This window comes from Tachysurus fulvidraco, chromosome 3 (genome assembly GCF_022655615.1).
Source record: "Tachysurus fulvidraco isolate hzauxx_2018 chromosome 3, HZAU_PFXX_2.0, whole genome shotgun sequence".
NCBI lineage: Eukaryota > Metazoa > Chordata > Actinopteri > Siluriformes > Bagridae > Tachysurus > Tachysurus fulvidraco.
In genome coordinates this window covers 20,958,966-20,977,255 of record NC_062520.1, presented here as the reverse complement: position 1 = coordinate 20,977,255, position 18,290 = coordinate 20,958,966, and the positions used below count along the sequence as shown (strand labels likewise).

Sequence of the window (18,290 nt, the reverse complement as noted above, 5' to 3'; positions counted from 1 at the left end):
TGCTTATGCTTTATCTGCTTATCTTAGCTACACTGGTTCTTTATATTTACTGCATAAATTGCACCAGGTTTACCTTAAATGTTTTTTTTCTTTTCAATTACACTTATAAATATCTTGAGTCAGTGAGCACCCATAACTTCTGAAGTTTTACCTGCACCCATAAAAACACTTGAAAGAACTCCAAAACAAATCACAACTTGAGGCACATTCATTGATTTTAATAGTTTATTTGGGTATTTTTCAGACACCCACATGCAAGCAATTGGTTGACTAATGAATGATGTTAATCGAACAGGGTATTTAGGCTACTATGTATCTGAAGTGTGCTACCAGCGGCGGGCTATAATCACACACAGCTACGCAACCCACTGCCACACTAATGTATACACTCGCATACATACGCACTTACACACTATAGCAGATAGATAGAGAGATAGACAAAAAAGTATACAGCAGCCAAATAATCAAGAACAAAAACAATACCACAATATTACTCAGTACATCTATTTTTACACAGAACCAAGGCTTTATATATCACAATGTTAAATGTACTACTGAAAATAATTAAAAGTTTAAAAAAAAAATTCCTGAAAAGTTCCATCCATCACTGAAATTATGACTGAAATTAGGCTTTTGAGGTAAGAATGGAAAACAAAACTATAGATTACAATAAACAAAATTCAGCCTTGAATCTGTAACAACACAACATCGAAGATACATCTAAGCTGTGATTCTGTATAGCTTAACCTATAATACCACATATTTAACCTTAATTCTTTAAACGTATCCAAGTGCAGATATGCAAAGTGACTTTTTCTAAAATAAGGCAAGCATACTTTGCTTGACAAAACAATAGACAAGAGCTGGTCTGCTGAAAAGAGTATATAATGGAGGTTTGGCAAAAGTGGAGCACGTTTACGTTACACATTCACGCAGGTGTCTGATGGTGCGGTAAATACTCAGTGTATTTCTATTAGGTGGGTGATGTGTATAGCTCATGTCTTTGCTGCTGTAAACTGGCACAGTGATAGTGAGCATTTGTTGGTGTGGGTTAAAGAGATGAAGCTGCAATCCATGCAAACTGGCATGTCAGTGCAGGCACAGATGGCAAGGGAACGCCATCAATCAGCAGCAATGCCTCAGCCAGTGTGGAAGCAAGTGCTTTTCATTGGGTAGCCTCTGCTTCCCTCCCCAGCATGATTGCTGTGCTCAGCTCATCTGAAATGCTCGCCTTCATCCTTTAAATCCTATATCTTACAGGTAAGCAGTTTAGTTCAAATCCAAATGCAGCAATCTTTAGAACATAAGAAGAAATGAATGAGTAAATATGACTGGTTTTGGGGAATACAATGTATAGATGTCAACACACAATCAAGCCATCTTGCTTCTGAGACTCATAAATACGTTATTAGCTTCGATATATGTTCATGCAACTCCATTCAAGGCATTCACACATGGATTACCAATTAAAAAAGAAAAGAGAGATGCCATCAATCATATATGGTTATTCCAGTGATGAAACTTTTAAATAGTACAGTACAGTATATGCATAGTCAGTGATAAAATCTTCTAAACACACTAGTCAGCACACTGTAGGAAATAAATACCAAATAAAAAACGATCAGTGCACCACCACATTAAAGTACTCTACTCTGCCACTAGTGACAGCAACAACATCGATTGTAGTAGTAGTTTAACATTGTCAGGCTTTTAAATAGTGAACGAGTGATAACACAGCATTTAAAAAAAAATCTGATTAAATAATTCTGGTTCCAGGCACAAATTCAAACCTAGCCTAAAGATAAATTACTGGAATTAATGACTAGAAATGTATCTTTGACTAGACTTAACCTGTGTCTGAAAATCCATACAGTAACCACTATTTCCTGCTCATCAAGGTCAAAATTAATTGCTGGAATGGTTCGGAAATCTATGAATAGCAATTTGAAAACTAATAATCAGATAACATGCAAGCAGCTCCTATACTGATTTACACTCCAAAGCCGAAAGCAGCTGTAATTCTGCGTGACAACACAAATATGTGCTTTCTTTTACAATCCATTAGCAAGCTTGGTATTTGGAATAAGCTGTTTATTATGGTTGGGATAAGTCCTAACTCAAGATGATGAATTTTATTCTTTATGGACATGAACTACACGATGATTATTCGTTTTTTTTTTTTCATGTTTCATGTCTATCTGCCTATCTATCATGATCAAAGTTATGATTAGAATTTGATTAATCTGATTTTCTATATTTCTATATGTATATGCTTATGCAAATGTATAATTTATACAAGATCATATATATTTAGATGAATGCTAGAGAAAAACACGAAACATCACACACCAGGCAAGAGAGCGGAGTATTTCTGCACGGCCCTTAATAAATATTTAAGTGTTTAGGTTATGAAATAAATATCAGTGTATACAGCTCTCTTTTTAACATTATTATCCATGGTATACATATTTACTTCACTTCAACTCACATGATCCTCCAAATAGGAGTCACATGATGAGCGATGCGTAACCAATAGGAACAAGGCCCTCCTTGTCACCTTGGCGACAGCGAATCCAGTCTTGGTCCACACCTCCAAGAAGTAATAGCTCCTCCCCTTTTCTGAAGCTCAGCTCTGCTCCTATACCCAAGTGATCGCATAGAGTTCTGACCACCCTGCAGACGCAGTCATAACATTCCCATAAGAAGCAATATGTATATATTATATAATATATATAATTTTACAGTTTACATGAAAAACTTGCTTAAACATCAAAGTGTCAAAGATATTCAAGTCTTTTTGAAATGTGTAAAATATAGCAAGTACAGGTGACTGAAGATGTATTATTATCTTGAATCCTGAGCCTCTTTACAGCGTGTTTTAAAAATAAATAAATAAATAAATAGATAGATAGATAGATAGATAGATAGATAGATAGATAGATAGATAGATAGATAGATAGATAGATAGATAGATAGATAGATAGATAGATAGATAGATAGATAGATAGATAGATAGATAGATAGATAGATAGATAGATAGATAGATAATCCAGAAAGAGTTTTATCTGATTGAAAACATAATATTTAAATCCCAGGAATATTGGCGCTATCAAGAACAATTCTACTGGAATAAAAAGGGTTCATTGGTTAATCTTGCATTATGGACAAGATTCCTTACTTTTTATCATTCATTCATTCATTTTCTACGGCTTTATCCAAGCTACCTCGGGTCACGGGGAGCCTGCGCCTATCCCAGGCATCATCGGGCATCAAGGCAGGATACACCCTGGACGAAGTGCCAACCCATCGCAGGACACACACACACTCATTCACTCACGCAATCACACACTACGGACAATTTTCCAGAGATGCCAATCAACCTACCATGCATGTATTTGGAAAGGGGGAGAACATGCAAACTCCACACACACAAGGCGGAGGTGGGAATCAAACCCCCAACCCTGGAGGTTCCACCGTGCCCCCTCCTTACTTTTTATGGCAAATGAATTTATTTTTTATGGCAAATAATAACAAAAAAAAAAGATAAATAATAAAACATCATCTTTACACTTTACCTCAGAGGCTTTGGCTGGTCACCAGTTTCTTTACTCTCATCGTTTTTGCTGCTCTCCCTCTCTCCTTTTTTTCCAGTCTCAATCTTATCTGGTAGAAAGGTTTGGCCTGTGCTTGAAATGCGGGACAGAACTGTTACACCAGGATTTAGCCAGTGAGAAGGACGCCTGGAAGGTAGAGGCACAAAGGTGGATGAGAGGAGAAAAAAAATGGAGAGTTTTACTTTATTTATGTATAGTTAAGTGCAGCCTGCTACACAAATACAGGCTTTATTTCTACAAAGGATATTTTCTCATAAACAAAACAAACTCCCACAAACATAATTACTACTGAAATGCACTTTACTTGTATAATTTTATAGCACCACCCTGTTAAATTCTTGATTTGAATTTGGATGTTCTCATGTGCATAATGTATAAAGGCAAACATCCTTCTAATTTTTCGTCTCCAGTGTTAAGCACTTTCGTAGCAGTTAAAATAAAGCTGTTTTTCAAGCTGCATGCTTTGTATTTTTACATTCAAAAGAGAAAACATATGTCTTATCCATTTAATGTGTAGTGGAACATCGGCTAAACTGTTATCACTTGTGTTAGAGCAGCTATAATGATAACAATGAGGATCTTGTTTCACAGATATTCCACAGCAATAAATAAAAAAACCTCATCATTTATTACAGAAATACCTCCACACATTGATTTTCGATACCATGTTGCGTTTTAAATATGGAATATATGGAATCAGTTTATTATCTAGATTATTAAAATCATCTTTATTGCAAGATACTGTGAGTTTTACATGGGAAAGGAATTTGACTTGGTGTATTAGTGCATAGTAATATAAAGCAAGAAAGCATAAATAAAAGGAACCCATGAAATCTACCAAAATAATCAAACAAAAATTATCAAAAAGAAGCATTAACTATATATAGAAAAGTGGAACAGTAAATCAGTGAAAAATGTCAATGTTTTCAATAAACAGTGACATACTATTTTGATATAAATAAGATACACACAACTGGAACTCACCGATTTGTTGGTGGGTTGCTGGGGCTTTTGGATGCTCCAAACAGTCTGCCTAAACCCCAAGAACCTATTCCTCCCTCAGCAGACAGGAGATCCTGATTTGGGTTCTTTGGAAAATTAGAATTGGAGTGTGTATTCAGATCCACAATTGTGTGAGATTCGACCTCCTCTGACACACTAGTGGATGTCCAACCACTCCAGTTCTGCCCTAAACGCTCACCCCAACGTAGCACTGCCCCCCAGCCTTGCTGAAAAGCCTGACCTGCTTGATGACTGAAGCTATTCCCACTCCAGATATTAGGAGGTGCTATTATCTCCTTTTCCTTTAGCCACTGCAGCTGTGGACTTGTCTCTCCTTTGCCGATCCCTGATATTGGGCTGCAGTAGGTTGGGCCCAGTTTGAATGTGCTTGTGTGACTTGAATTGTGGCTGGCTGCTTTTTCATCTGTGAAGCCTTGCTTGGAAACATTCTTCAGATGTTGACCGTTGCCTTGAGGCTGGTCTGGACTGGATGACTGTGCGCTATGGCTCGGAGGGCTGAGCGCAGGGGACAATGGGTCAAAGTGGTGATGCTGGAATAACAGGTCAAGGTTGAAGGTCAGGAGGGAAAGAGGCTGTAGCATGAGGAGAAGCTCTTCAAACAGAGACTGACAAAAAGTGCCCGAAAGGCGCATGAAGGATGTTGGCCAGTAATATGTTTCCAGTACATCTGAAAGTGCATGAGAAAGATGTGATGCTTTGGAAATACAATCACAAAAGTTGCAAGAGAATAGACAGGCAAGACTTAACACATAGTTGATAGTTACCAATCACACTCACCATGACAGGTCTGTAAGTGGGAAAGCCAGTAATCAAGGCGCTTGATACTGCAAGAGGGAGGCAAGAATAGAAATGATGAAAGAAGATACATATAGACTGTATGCATGACAACAAAAATAGCAACGTAGAGAATATAGCTAAAAATAACTGCAAGCAGACTGGTGCTTACTTGAGAAGGCCAAGCAGGAAGGCATTAAACCTGTGACGGCTTTGCTTGAGCTGTGGAAGTGCAGCTACTTTAGCCTGTAAGCTGTACAAAGCCTGGGTGTTTGGGCCTGGACGTCCACCGGAGAAAACAAGACATTTCAATCTAGTAGTTGTTAAACCTTTTAACAGCTGACTCACACAATTGTGAAAAAATGAACTCGGTTTACTTCATTACTTCATTCATTCGTTACTGCATAACACTGCCTAGGTGTAGAATAACACAAAATATGATGCAGGAGAAGATATGCAAGGAGAGAGGGGAGGGGATATTGGGCGATGCAGGACGAAAAATAAGGGGGTGACAGATGGGTGATTCAACACTGCAGGGATTCTGAATGCCAGGAAAACAGAGATGCGAGCACAAAGAGACTTAAAGAGGAATAAAGCAGTGAAGAAATAAAATCTAATTCATACCTGGTTTGGTGGAGGCCTGAACCAATCCCCAGGCTGAATTTGGCCTCCTGCCTGTGATGAGATCACTCTGATGCGGCTTGAGTCCGTCACAGAGAAGGTTGTGCAGGGCTGGGCAAAGGCACTGCAACACCAGCCGACCCAGAGCAGGGTTTACGCTGCTGTCTCCCGAGAGAGCCTGGTTTGCGAGAGAAGAAGGAAACAAAAGCAGGCGAGGCAGTAGTGGATGATCAAAGAAGAGAAACAAAAACATAGGGAAAGAGGCAGTTTGGATGCAAATGGGGAGAAGAGAAACCGGGAAAAAGAAGCAGGAATGAGAAACAAAGTCACGGTGAATGGAGTTAGTGAAGTTATCCATAAACTAAGATGAACATTTAAATAACCTTATCTACTGAGTGAATCTGGACAAAAGAAAATAATTGATATTGAGCATGATCAAGCATATGGAGAGAAAGAGAATAAAAGAATATAAGGAAGGTATCAAAAGTATCATTTAAGTAAAAAAAAAGTATGTATGCTCTAATTTTACCCATAATATATGTGTTACAGTAAAAAGGTGCAACCAACCTTTTGCACAAGAGTCCTGGAGGAGCTAAATTGAGACAGAATGGCCTCCACTGCCACACTGACTGCACTGATGAGAGCTGAGAGACAGAAAACACCCAATATTCTTGATTTCGCCTAACAAATTTTCATAGTAGTTTAAGTAACTTGTGTTAATGTTTGGTTCTAAATAAAGACATGTTCTACCTACCTCGTTTTTCCTGCAGGCACAGAGGGGGCAGACCACCGCCTATCAGTGGGGACTTCTCATTGTCACCCATCCAGGTCCCTGCTTTTACAGCAGAACCAGCGAAGGACAGGCTGCGCACAGCTAAAATGTGTGGAAACAAAATAATAACTCATCTACTAAAATACAACAATTAAATATACTATTTACTGCACTATAATTAATACTAATATTACATTATACAGAGATTTTAGGAGATATACACAAAAGTACAGTAGTTTAATGTTAGTATTTATACAGAATTAAGTTTTATACAGAAAAAGTGTTGTCATGGATTTAAGATGTTAGAGAAAGTTTTTTTTTTACCTGAACACACACTGACTTAAATGCATGCATTTGAAATTAGTACACATCAGTACACATGCATGCTTATAAACACTGACAAGATACCTTCATTCTTTCAAAATTAGGTATGTCCAAATTAAAAAAGACAAAAATAATATATCAAAACATACACTGAGCAGCAATAACAAGAAAACCTATGAATAATAAGTGAATAATATTGATTGTCTTGTTACAGTGGCACCCGTAAAGAGGTAGGAAATATTCAGCAGCAGGTAAACAGACAGTTCTCAAAGTTAATGTGTTGAACACAGGACAAATGGGCAAGTGTAAGGATCTGGGTGACTTTGACAAGGACCAAATAGTTATGGCTAGAAGACTGGATGAATGAAACTCCAAAACAGCGGGTGTTGTGGGGTGTTTCACTTATATAGTAGTTAATACCTATCAAAAGTACTCCAAGGATGAACAACTGGTGAACCAGCAACCAAGGAAGGATTGGTGAACCCAAGGCACACTGATACACATGGGATGTGAAGAGTAGCTCATGTAGTCTGATCCCACAGAATAGCTACTGTAATATAAATTGCTGAAACAATTAATGCAGGCTAACAGAAGTGTTACAGAACACGCAGTGGATCTTAGCTTGCTACTTATGGGGCTGTGTAGCCACAGACTGGTCAGACTTGTTGACACCTGTCCACCACCAAAAATACCTGCAATGGGCACATAAGCATCAGAACTGGACCACTGAACAATGGAGAAGGTGTCCTCGTCTGATGAATCACCAGGTATTTTTTCTTCAAAAAATGGATGGAAAAATGGATGCAACATTGCTTTGAGCTATGTTCTACTTGAAAACCTTGCAGAAAAAGTACACCCCTTCAAGGCAACAGTATTCCCTAATGATAGTGGCTTCTTTCAGCAGGATAACGCACCCACATTGTTCAAAAATTGTTCAGGAATAGTTTGAGGAACATTTTGACTTATTCGCCCAGTTTGTTAACTTGAACTTGAGACTTCCCAGTTCTCAATCGAACTGAGTAGTATGTGCTGGCCAAACAAATCTGATCTATGGATGCCCCAGCTTGTAGCTTACAACACACCTTCAGAGTTCCCACACAATATTAGGGAGATGGACTTAATGTTATTGCTGATCAGTGTATAGTAACACTAACAATTTATTTTTTAAAATAAAGCAGTAATACAAATACAGATGCAGACATAAAGAATGCTCATGCACTTTATCCATGCAATTAAAACGTCACACAAAGACACTGACAGCACAACAGCTTCAGCCTAAGACATACAATGACACAAAAACACAGCAAAGTGCTGAGAGGAGAGATAAAATAAAAATGCAATAAAGAAGATAGTAATGAGAAAGATGCAGTGATCTCTTACTCAGCGAAAGCGGTGATACATTCTGCTTAGATTGGAGTTTGGGGGCCAGTGGCTCCCTGAGAGGAGCCAGAGCTCGGGGGGTGTACAGGTAGGGGTAATAGAGCGGGGCAGCAAGAGCAGGCAGTGTGTGGCTGCGAGGGAATAGGGGCGAACAGAGATGGGACATGGTGGCCCCTGGAGACAGAGGCCCAGCCCTATGAGGGGGTGAAAGTGCCCCTACAGGGGACAAGCGTGGAGGAGCCCCTTTATGCAGTGGGCAATTTTTGGGGTGGTAGAGGTACAGGGTAGGGAAGGGCGAGCTATGGGATTTGCTCTGCAAAATTGCCTGGTCACTAAATGTGTTGCAAACTGAATCTGGAACCCTTGTCTCCTCGTTAGTGTCTTTGATACAATCACTTTTTTGTTTTTTGAGCTTTTCTGCATTAACAAACTGTATCATTTCAATATTTTTATATGGGGTTGTATTGCCATCTGTGTATGTGCTTGTAGATGGTGTGTCAGTCATGGTTTTAATCCTGTATTTGTCACTGCAGTAGAGTGAATCAACATTACTGTTTGAATCTATACGGTTTTCATCCAATGACCTGATGTTGGTAACAGAGTCCATTCTACAGTAACAGCTCTTGTTTTTCTTGGTATCAGAGTATTGATACAAAGAATCCATAAAGCTGTCTGAATTAGCATAACTAATGCCACTAGAAGGATTTTCATGATTACACAAAGTTTCTTGATGTTTTTTGGAGTCTGTGAAGAAGAGAGAGTCAGTGTAATCTGTAATGGAGTCAGAAGTGGAATTCATATGACACAAAGACTCTCTGGAATGTTCCTGAAGAGACAGAGCTTTTGACTGATTCCTATAAAAGTCTGAACGGTAAAACAAGGGTGCTTGGGATAGGGAGCTGGAGTGCAGATAATAGGGTGAGGGCAAAGCACTCGGCAAGGCTAAAGACAGGGGAGGTGAAGACACTATTTTTTTTAGGTTTTTTTGGAAAGCGTTCAGCAATAAGCATAAACAGAAACATTATAAACCAGCAGGGCAAGGAAAGCAATGTAGGAATTGTTTAGGAATATTAAAAGAAAACATGTTTATAAGCAAGGGTGAAGTAGAAAATGAAGAAATGAGTCAATAAGCACATAGCAAAAGAAACAGGGAGAAAGAGAGAGAATGGAGAGAATGTTAATAGTGTCATTCTGAAAGAACAATAAATGCTAATGTCAAATATGAAAGCAGCCTGGAGAAGATTTACACAATTACAGCATGCTCACACTACTGTGAGAAGTTCATATTCATAACATAATACAGATATTGGAGCACTGCTGTTCAGATCACACACACCACTGACCATGAGGAAATGACAAACGTGGCTAGACATGAAAGGTAATAAAACAGTGCATATAAGCAGTTTAAAAGATATTTAAAACATTACAGCTGCATCCCCCCGAATAATAACGTTACACACTGGATTCACAGGAACATTATACAATTTCTAGTGAACCTCAGTCACATAGTTGGAATGAAACTGAGATTCATGTACTAAACAATAACCATATAAAAGACAGTGAAAGTCTTTACTGCATCTACTGCTGTGTTAAAGGAACACATTTACAAGGTTCATAAGTGAATGCATTGTCTATAAGAGTTAACACTAGCAGTTGCTCTGATCAAGCCTTCTAGCATGTGGGTTTGACATTAAGCTCTGAAAGGGAAAATATCTTTAAGGAGCAGGTCTAGGATCAGATTTCACAACCTTTAGAAATAAGTTCTTACACGTAGAGTGGTGAGAATCACAACTGATCCTAAATATGTTTTTCACTATTATCAAACAATAAAATATATCTAAGTGGCTTATCTATGTTATTTGTTCTGAAGTCTTCTCTTTCTAACAACTACTCAAATTACCTTTTAATTTCTGTTCATTTCTGTCCTTATTAGTAAGGGAGTCTGAAACTTGCTGCTGGTCATGAATTACATAGGGGATTTGTTCTGTGTAGTAGTGCCTGAAATTGCTTAGTCTACCCTGAATGTTATTTATACTGCTAACAATTTACAGAAAAACACAGTTACCTTAAGCGTTGCCAGCTTCACTTCACTTCACTTTATTTCCTGTTTTGTTACTGTTGCATTTTCTGCTTTGTCATTGGTGGCAAAGTCTGAGTCCCACCTTCCTAACTCTTAAAGGTACATAACCAAACATCTGCCTACAGTAGTTTGTCTCTGTAATGATAACACTTGTTGTCAACATTACATAAACGCACAAATCTACTACATACTTATACGTATTTATGAGCATATGCTCATTAAGGAAAATATATCTAGAGGAGAGTTCAGTAATGTTAGTTTCTAGTCCTGGATTTTATAATTCTACACTATTGCACAAAGCTAGTTCAACACAGTTTTCTAAATACCAGTTCCTTTATGGATTGCATGTGGTCTCATGTTTTAAATCTCACTGACATTATACACCTTTAATTGGTTCAAAATAACACTTTATACACCTAATAACTATGACAAATGAAAGGACAATGGACTTTTAATAACCAACATGTCCACTTTTTGTTCATAATGTGTTTGAAGTGCATCAGCCAAATTGAACATTTCCAACCATAATTGCTTCTAAAGGCTTGATTTTTTTTATTTTATTTCACTACATAATTAATAACAATATATTAAAAATACATAATATAAATTAGGGTTAAATCTGTTTGTTTAAAAGAACATTAAAGAAACTATTTAAGTGTGAAATACACTGAAATAGTACAAGTATGAGAGACTGAGAGACTGAGAGAGAGAGAGAGAGAGAGAGACAGAGAGAGAGAGAGAGAGAGAGAGAGAGAGGGATGGCATTAGCTTTCAACCTGCAGAATGAATAAATAATTTAATAACCTGAAATGACATCACAGCAAGCAATAGTGCACAGTGGAGATTTCTGCAGAGATTTGATCATAGGCATATATCACTGACCATCCTGACCATCTAGTCATGACTCAGTGACTTACTCTTATCCTTACTCATCATCTATTTTCCTGCTGTAAGATCATGTTCCTGTAAGTCACTGATCACTAAATAAGATTGATGATTTGAGGTGAGTGTGGCAGTAGCAAATAGCTTGATGGTTAATGGCATTTAGTATATGCACTATTGTGTCATGCATGTCTGAGATTTTAATTCAATCACACTAATATTCTATAGGGAAATTGAAATAGCCTTGGTTTATTTTATACTCTGCACCTTAATATAAAAATATTCAAAGCTTTAAAGTTCCATCACAAACTTACATTCACTGTAGCAATGTCATTATAAACAATTAAGTTAAACTGTAAAGAAAAACACAGAGGAAATTTAAGTTCTATTACTTACGTCTTGTTCTTGATTCCCAGGTTTGTCCTCCATCTGCCAATCCTCTAACCTCTGTCTCCACCACATCTTCATCCTTTGTCTTGGAAAGATCTCTCTTTCGGTCTTCAATAAACTTATACTCATTGAACTTATTGGCTGAGCCACTAATTTGTTGCATGGGGCCAAGCTCCAGGGTGGCGTCTGCCTGAACATTCAAGTTGCGCATTTCCCTAAATAGAGCCAATGAGGCAGGTGTGGGTGGTGGCTGGAGAAAGTTGACTTGTGCTTGGGAAGTGTACTCCCACTGGGTGCCATCCCCATCAGCCTTCTCTCTCCGCCACTTAAGGTTATACAGGAAATCTGGATCAGGGGTGATGACATTTGGTTCAGATTCTGGTTGGATTCTAGTTGGTGGGGAAGCTTGTTTACTTCTGTTGCGCAGTTCTTTAAATGTAGTGACTTTTGGAACAGAGTTGGATTTTGGGGATGTGCCTTTAGTAGATGCTTTTCTCATTTCTAGAGGTGGAGTCTCTGTGTCTGGAGTAAAGGCTATTAGCCAATCAAATCTATCCGGCCTAGATGAATTGGCAGGTAGTGCACATGGCTTTACAGAAGGAAATTGCGGTGGTTTAGGCAATATTTTTGGCCGTGGGGGTAAAGGACGTGGAGGGGGAGGGGGAGGAGGAGAATCAGGAATCACTGTGGCATACTCAAAACTGCCAAAGTTAGAATTAGTGATCTGTTTGTTGCTAATGGATGTGCTGTAATATGAGTCCGTTGCAAAGCTGGCATTATCGCTCAGACCACAATTACAGCTAGAGTTACTAGTACCTTCGTTCTCTTTGCGCTGCTTGGACATCTCTGTGAAGGACGTTGTTCTGAAACAATCCTTGCATTCTTCTTTCTGTTCATCTATGAATATTTCTTCTTTCCCAAGCTTACTGCCCTCTCTCGGCTCCCACCGTGTAAATGTGTTCTCCTTATTCACATCCTCTCCTGTCTCTTGTTTGCTGTTCAAAGCATCAGATATCTGTTCATCTTCCAAGACCCCATCAACACAGACCCCCAATTCAGGGCTAAGCCTTAGTAATTCAGCCTGGGTGATCCCTGCCAGTGTCAGCAACTTCCGTATCTCTATGTCCAGGGCATGAAATGATGGGGGAGGAGGGAGTATTGGTGGTGGTGGTATGGCAGGGGGAGAGGGCAAAGCTGGTGGAGGTGGTAGAGGTGGAGGTCTGGAGATTGGAGCTGGTAGACACTGAGGGGTTTTCTGTCTTTCAAGCTCAGCAAGCTTCTGAGCTTCTAGACGGGCTTTATGACGCTTTCTAGGAGGTGGAATGGGTGGAGTGGGTGCATCATTATACAGGGTGAAATAAGGAACCGGCTGTGATGGTGGTAGAGGCAACACAGGCGGTTTTGACACTGAAGATGGACTTAGAGATGAATTTTGGGTAACTGAGAGACTGAACGTTTTAGCTGGGGAGGAGGTAGAGGAAACAGAAGGTGTATTACCACTGATGTTCATGTATGTGTGCATTTCTGGCTGTGCACTGACATTTCTTGCTGGAGGTTTGGGTGGACGAGGAGGTGGATTCACAGGTGATGCTGCAAGGGAATCTGGAATTGGAGGCTCATCCAGGTCAGAAGGGGCGGTCATATCTACCCCAGCATCACTGTATTCTTGGGAATCAGACAATCTATCACTTTTATAAAGCTTCCAAGAAATGTCAATATTGCCCATTTCATCAAGTACATCAGAAATATCTTCATCAGAAAAGTCCAATCCAGCTTCCTGCAATTTTTCCAAATACATAAATCTCACCTGTTTGTTGACTTTTTCAAGCCTTTCTTGATGCACCAGCCTATATCTTAGATCCAAGTCATCCTTTAGCTCCCATTGTGCTAACTGAACAATTTGATAAAAGTGATCCACTTTGCCTAATTCATCAATAGAGTCCAAAAAGTTCAAAAGATCTACTTTAATGCCATTTTCTTTCTTAGATGCCTTGTCCATACATTCTGAAGAAGGGGATTGAGGAGCTGAAGGATATCCCTCATCAGGGGAGCATGGGGATGGTGATCTTACTGAAGTACTGAGGTCCAGTGGAAGAGAGCAGTATGGAAAAACAGTAGAGTGGGATAATGGGGGATGAGGAGAAGAATAATGCTCAGTGGCTCCTTCTTCTTCTTGCAGAGATACTGAAAATGTATCAGGACAATCAGAATCCAGATCTGAGCAGCTGCTAATGGAGGTGGATGAAGATGAGGTAGAAGACGTGAGAGAGAAATCCAACATTGATGCTGGGCAATCACAGCAAGAGGGTACAAGTGTGTTGTCATCTTCTTCATCGTCATCATTATCATCATCATCATCATCATCATCATCATCGTTTTTAACATTAACATCTTGATTATTACCATTTCCATTCTCGTCTACTATTTTTCCACTTGCATTTACTACAATGCCATCTTCTTTGTTGGCAGCTTCTTCTACTTCATCCACATTTCCATTTTCCTCTTCCTTTTTGTCCTCCATGTGTTTAGATACAGGACTTGCCAAAGGCTGCTCCTCCTCCTCTGGCTTACATTTGACTTTTCCAATTTCTGGTTTCTCAGACTCCTTGTTCTCCTGGGGTGGTGGGACAAGCTTGAGCTGCTGCCTGATGGTCACAGTGTTATTATTGTTATGATTATGATTAAATAAGCTGTTGTTGTCCTGAGTTGAGTGGCCATCACAACACAGGCAAGGCAGACTTGGTTCATTACAGTTTGGATCCACATTAGCAGGGACTAGATTTGATGCCACATGTTCAACTTTAGATCCACCCTTAGATTTGATAGATACTGAGGGGTTAGAGGTCTTTTGCTGACGGACTGTTTTGTTCTGGGTCACTGAGGATCGAGCACTTAGACCAATGCCCTTTAACCTGGAAGGCTCTGGTGGTGCTCGTGTAACACGACGAGGAGATGCTGAAGAAATGCTGCTTATATTTTTGTCCTCCCTCCTGGCTACATGGTTGGGTGGTTTAGTTTCTGTACGTCTGCCACTGTCAAATCGACGTGTTCGTGGGGGAATGGAGGGCCGTGACGAGTGCATTGTGGGCTTGTATTTAGTTCAAATATGATGTACAAAATTTTAATTATTAGAAACAGATATTTGGAAAAGTTTTCTGAGCTCCCAGTCAAGTTTGATCCACATATTGATCACATCTTGCCTCAGTGTACTTCCTGAAATATCAAGGAAGACATGTTAAATAACCCATTGTAGGATCTTGCTTGTGTCAAGGACATGTAAAATTTCTTATGAATTCTGTAAATGAAATGAATAATAAATGAATGTTAACATTATTTTTGACACCGACATTATTATTATTTAGGGTATACATATTTTGCTCAGTTGACTGATTTTGATTAATAGAATTCAGTGTTATGTACAATTTCCAGTATTTAATATGACTATTTTATCTATACTCCCAATCACACATGCTGATTTTAGAGGAAACATAGTTGACAGTAAATATAGATTTGACAACATATTGTCTAATCTAGGAAAAAATTAATATTTCAATTAGCTTTTTCAATCTAAATCAGTATTGATTAAATAACATAAGACATGCAACATTAGTGAACAACAGAGAAAGAGAATTAGGCCTAAAGAGTAGACCTTTTTCATTTAGAAAATATAGCCAAAATCCACGCAAGTATACTGCATCATCACAGCAAAGTGGATACGGGATATAAGAACACAATGATAAACCCGATCATCTTCTGGTTTTCACACTAATGCACACAAACAGTTAGGCTGCGCGCTGCTCGCATCCACCCAGTGTCCTTGGATCCAAAGCTCTCTATTAGGCCCCAGACACTGAGGCGGACGCATAGATGATACATTAAAGGCTACAACGAATTTGTATAAAAAATGAGGGAACAAAATATGTTTCATTAAAGATACATATAGAAATCATATAACAAAACAGAAAAATATTGGGAGCTTAGGGTGAGCTCCTACTAGCTCCTGCGTCCTGATACAGCCTCCGCTTAGAAGATACTCAGCCAGATGCGATGTTCATATCGGTTGCCATATTTGCAGGTTAACGCGGACTATTACAAAAATACTACAGATCTAGCTAGTGTTTATTTAATTAAAAACGAAAAAAATATTTGGATCTCTATTATGGATAGATAAATTGAAATAATTCATCTAAAAAACCTACCTTACCTTGAATCTGGGAGACAGTGACTCGATAAAGTACTCCAAAATCTATACTCCGGATTGTAAATGCCAGCAATATCCTCGATTCTTCCGACCTTCCTGGCTAGTTAGCTGTCACCCCAGCCCTCCCCAGCGCCATCCCTGTAACCACACCTCTCAGCATCTCCATCATGTGTCTCTGTAGGCCCACGCTCATTGCTTGTTTTAGATGCAATGTTGCCAGGTCCGCTGTTTATCCCTGTTTACAACTTGAGAAAGTAAATCCATTACCTGAAGAACAATGAATGAACGAATGCTTACATGTCTATCTATCTATCTATCTATCTATCTATCTATCTATCTATCTATCTATCTATCTATCTATCTATCTATCTATCTATCTATCTATCTATCTATCTATCTATCTTGTTGTATATGAAAGTCAAAGAGTTTTAAAAAAAAATGGAACCACCAACTGGCACCAATAATCACCAAAAGTCACAATCACAGATTTCCCCCATTCTAATTGTTGTTGTGAACATGATCTGAAGGTCTTAACCTGCCTTTGCATGATTTTATGCATTGTGCTGCTCCTACATGATTTACAAATTGTATAACTACCTAAATAATCATGTGTACAGGTGTTTCTATTAAAGTGGACAGTAAACCTTAAAGTTTTAAACTTGCTGTAGCCAGGGTTAGACCCCTTTAACTCTAAAATAAGTTACATAAACCTGCTCATTATAAATTACTTGTTATTTCTATGTGAATATTGTGTCCATTTATTAAAGCCATATAGTGTGTTTGCATTGGGGTCATGGAGGCCTTTTTTTTTATCACCACAGAATTCCTTTCTTTGCATATCCCAACTGAGGAGGTTGGGGTCAGAGCACAGGGGCAGCTATGATATACAGTAGCACCCCTGGAGCAGCAAGGGTTAAGGCTCAAGGGCCCAACAGTGGCAGCTTGGCAGTGCTGGGGCTGAGAAACCTTAACCTCTAATCAACAACCCAGAACCTTAACCACTTGAGCCACCACTGGCGAAATAATAATAAGAATCATTCTCCCCCAAAACACAACAGATGAGCTCTAGGGTTATGCTTTATACATAGATGTGTTTTCCATGCTTTAACACACTAATTTATTTGGAAATTATGTTAACCCTTTAGACGAATTAGGTGTGTTTACAGCAGGGAAATGCTGAAATGGTGTTCTGCAGGAATGAAATGCTGAAACAGGGTGTACTGCATTTGCAGAAACGAATTTCAATATTGCTTACTTTATACACGTTGTATGATACTATTAGTCATATTTTGTTGGATTTAAAAAAGCACATTTGGAAGGATTTTATTAATGACTATATTCTGATCATGTTTAAAGGTGTACTATTTCGTCGCACACCTGGCAACCCTGCTCTTAACGCACTCATTGCAGTATCAGAAAGCCGGTGACGCTGGAGAGGGAGGAAAATCCTGATGGGATGATGAACCTTATGTACTGTCAAATTCTTTCAAGGGTTTCTGGCTCCTGGTTTAAACTGTATGGTTTAAAAATATATTTAGACCCAAAACTTTGAGATATATATATACACGTTCTTATAAATGATTTTAATTAACATCCACTGAAGCAAACAGGAAGTTAATTGGACCAACCAGAGTCTATCATTACATCCGGTTTCGGTGATTTTTTTTTTTCGGCCATAGGCTAATATGTATACATAGGATAAATTTGGATCATATAATTAAATAATAGTTACATTTTAGTAGGTAACCAGTACTTATTTCTCCTTATAATTCATAGAATGCTACAAATAATACTAACATTAATACTAACGAAAAAACAGTGTCCAGTAATACTATGCTTACTCTGTTCACATCACACACAATATCCACAAATATTATTTGTATCTATTTATTGTTACTAAAATTGGGATTGATACATGCCATTTTTATCGTATGGTTTCAGATTATACAGTTTTCAATTGTTCAATATCTCACTTCTTTATTATTTAGACACTGCATTTGCAATACAAAAGTATGGCATTATTAATTGTTTATAGGTTACTAGTAATCACAGTTCATGGGAAGTGGAAAATATATAAATTATGGCTGTATTTTATAGACTTATGAAAAAAAACGAAGAAAAATCTTCTATATAATTATTACAACTAAAGTAAAAGCATGTTGTAATCATAACGCACTAGCAAAAGCATGACAAACAAACCTTTAACACTAGACGGTACAGAGGTTTTAT

The 18,290-nt window shown here is 38.5% G+C and overlaps 1 protein-coding gene across 8 annotated transcripts; it reads right to left on the bottom strand.

Moving 5' to 3' along the window:
* Window positions 1-211: 211 nt before the first annotated feature.
* rusc1 (RUN and SH3 domain containing 1) lies at window positions 212-16,227 on the bottom strand. 8 transcript variants are annotated; one of them, XM_047811362.1, is made up of 13 exons: window positions 16,065-16,218; window positions 11,867-15,073; window positions 8,509-9,474; window positions 6,787-6,906; window positions 6,600-6,676; window positions 6,416-6,433; window positions 6,036-6,210; window positions 5,584-5,689; window positions 5,415-5,461; window positions 4,599-5,304; window positions 3,576-3,740; window positions 2,489-2,673; window positions 212-1,294 (listed from the first exon to the last, which is right to left on the bottom strand). In XM_047811362.1, the coding sequence occupies exons 2-12, from the start codon at window positions 14,940-14,942 to the stop codon at window positions 2,508-2,510; spliced, it is 5,622 nt and encodes a 1,873-aa protein (XP_047667318.1). In that variant the 5' UTR covers window positions 14,943-15,073; window positions 16,065-16,218; the 3' UTR covers window positions 212-1,294; window positions 2,489-2,507. The 8 variants fall into 8 exon arrangements, with proteins under 8 accessions (XP_047667318.1, XP_047667320.1, XP_047667316.1 ...); XM_047811364.1 differs by having other exon boundaries at window positions 2,558-2,673; XM_047811360.1 differs by having other exon boundaries at window positions 212-2,673.
* Between the last annotated feature and the right edge of the window lie 2,063 nt (window positions 16,228-18,290).

Excerpts from the sequence above, each read along its gene's own strand:
- rusc1 (XM_047811360.1), bottom strand. The coding sequence starts at position 14,942 with ATGCACTCGTCACGGCCCTCCATTCCCCCACGAACACGTCGATTTGAC. Across the intron at positions 5,690-6,035 it reads TCAGGCCTCCACCAAACCAG|GCCCAAACACCCAGGCTTTG; the intron begins GTATGAATTAGA and ends GTGGACGTCCAG. Across the intron at positions 5,462-5,583 it reads TTCCTGCTTGGCCTTCTCAA|TATCAAGCGCCTTGATTACT; the intron begins GTAAGCACCAGT and ends TCCCTCTTGCAG.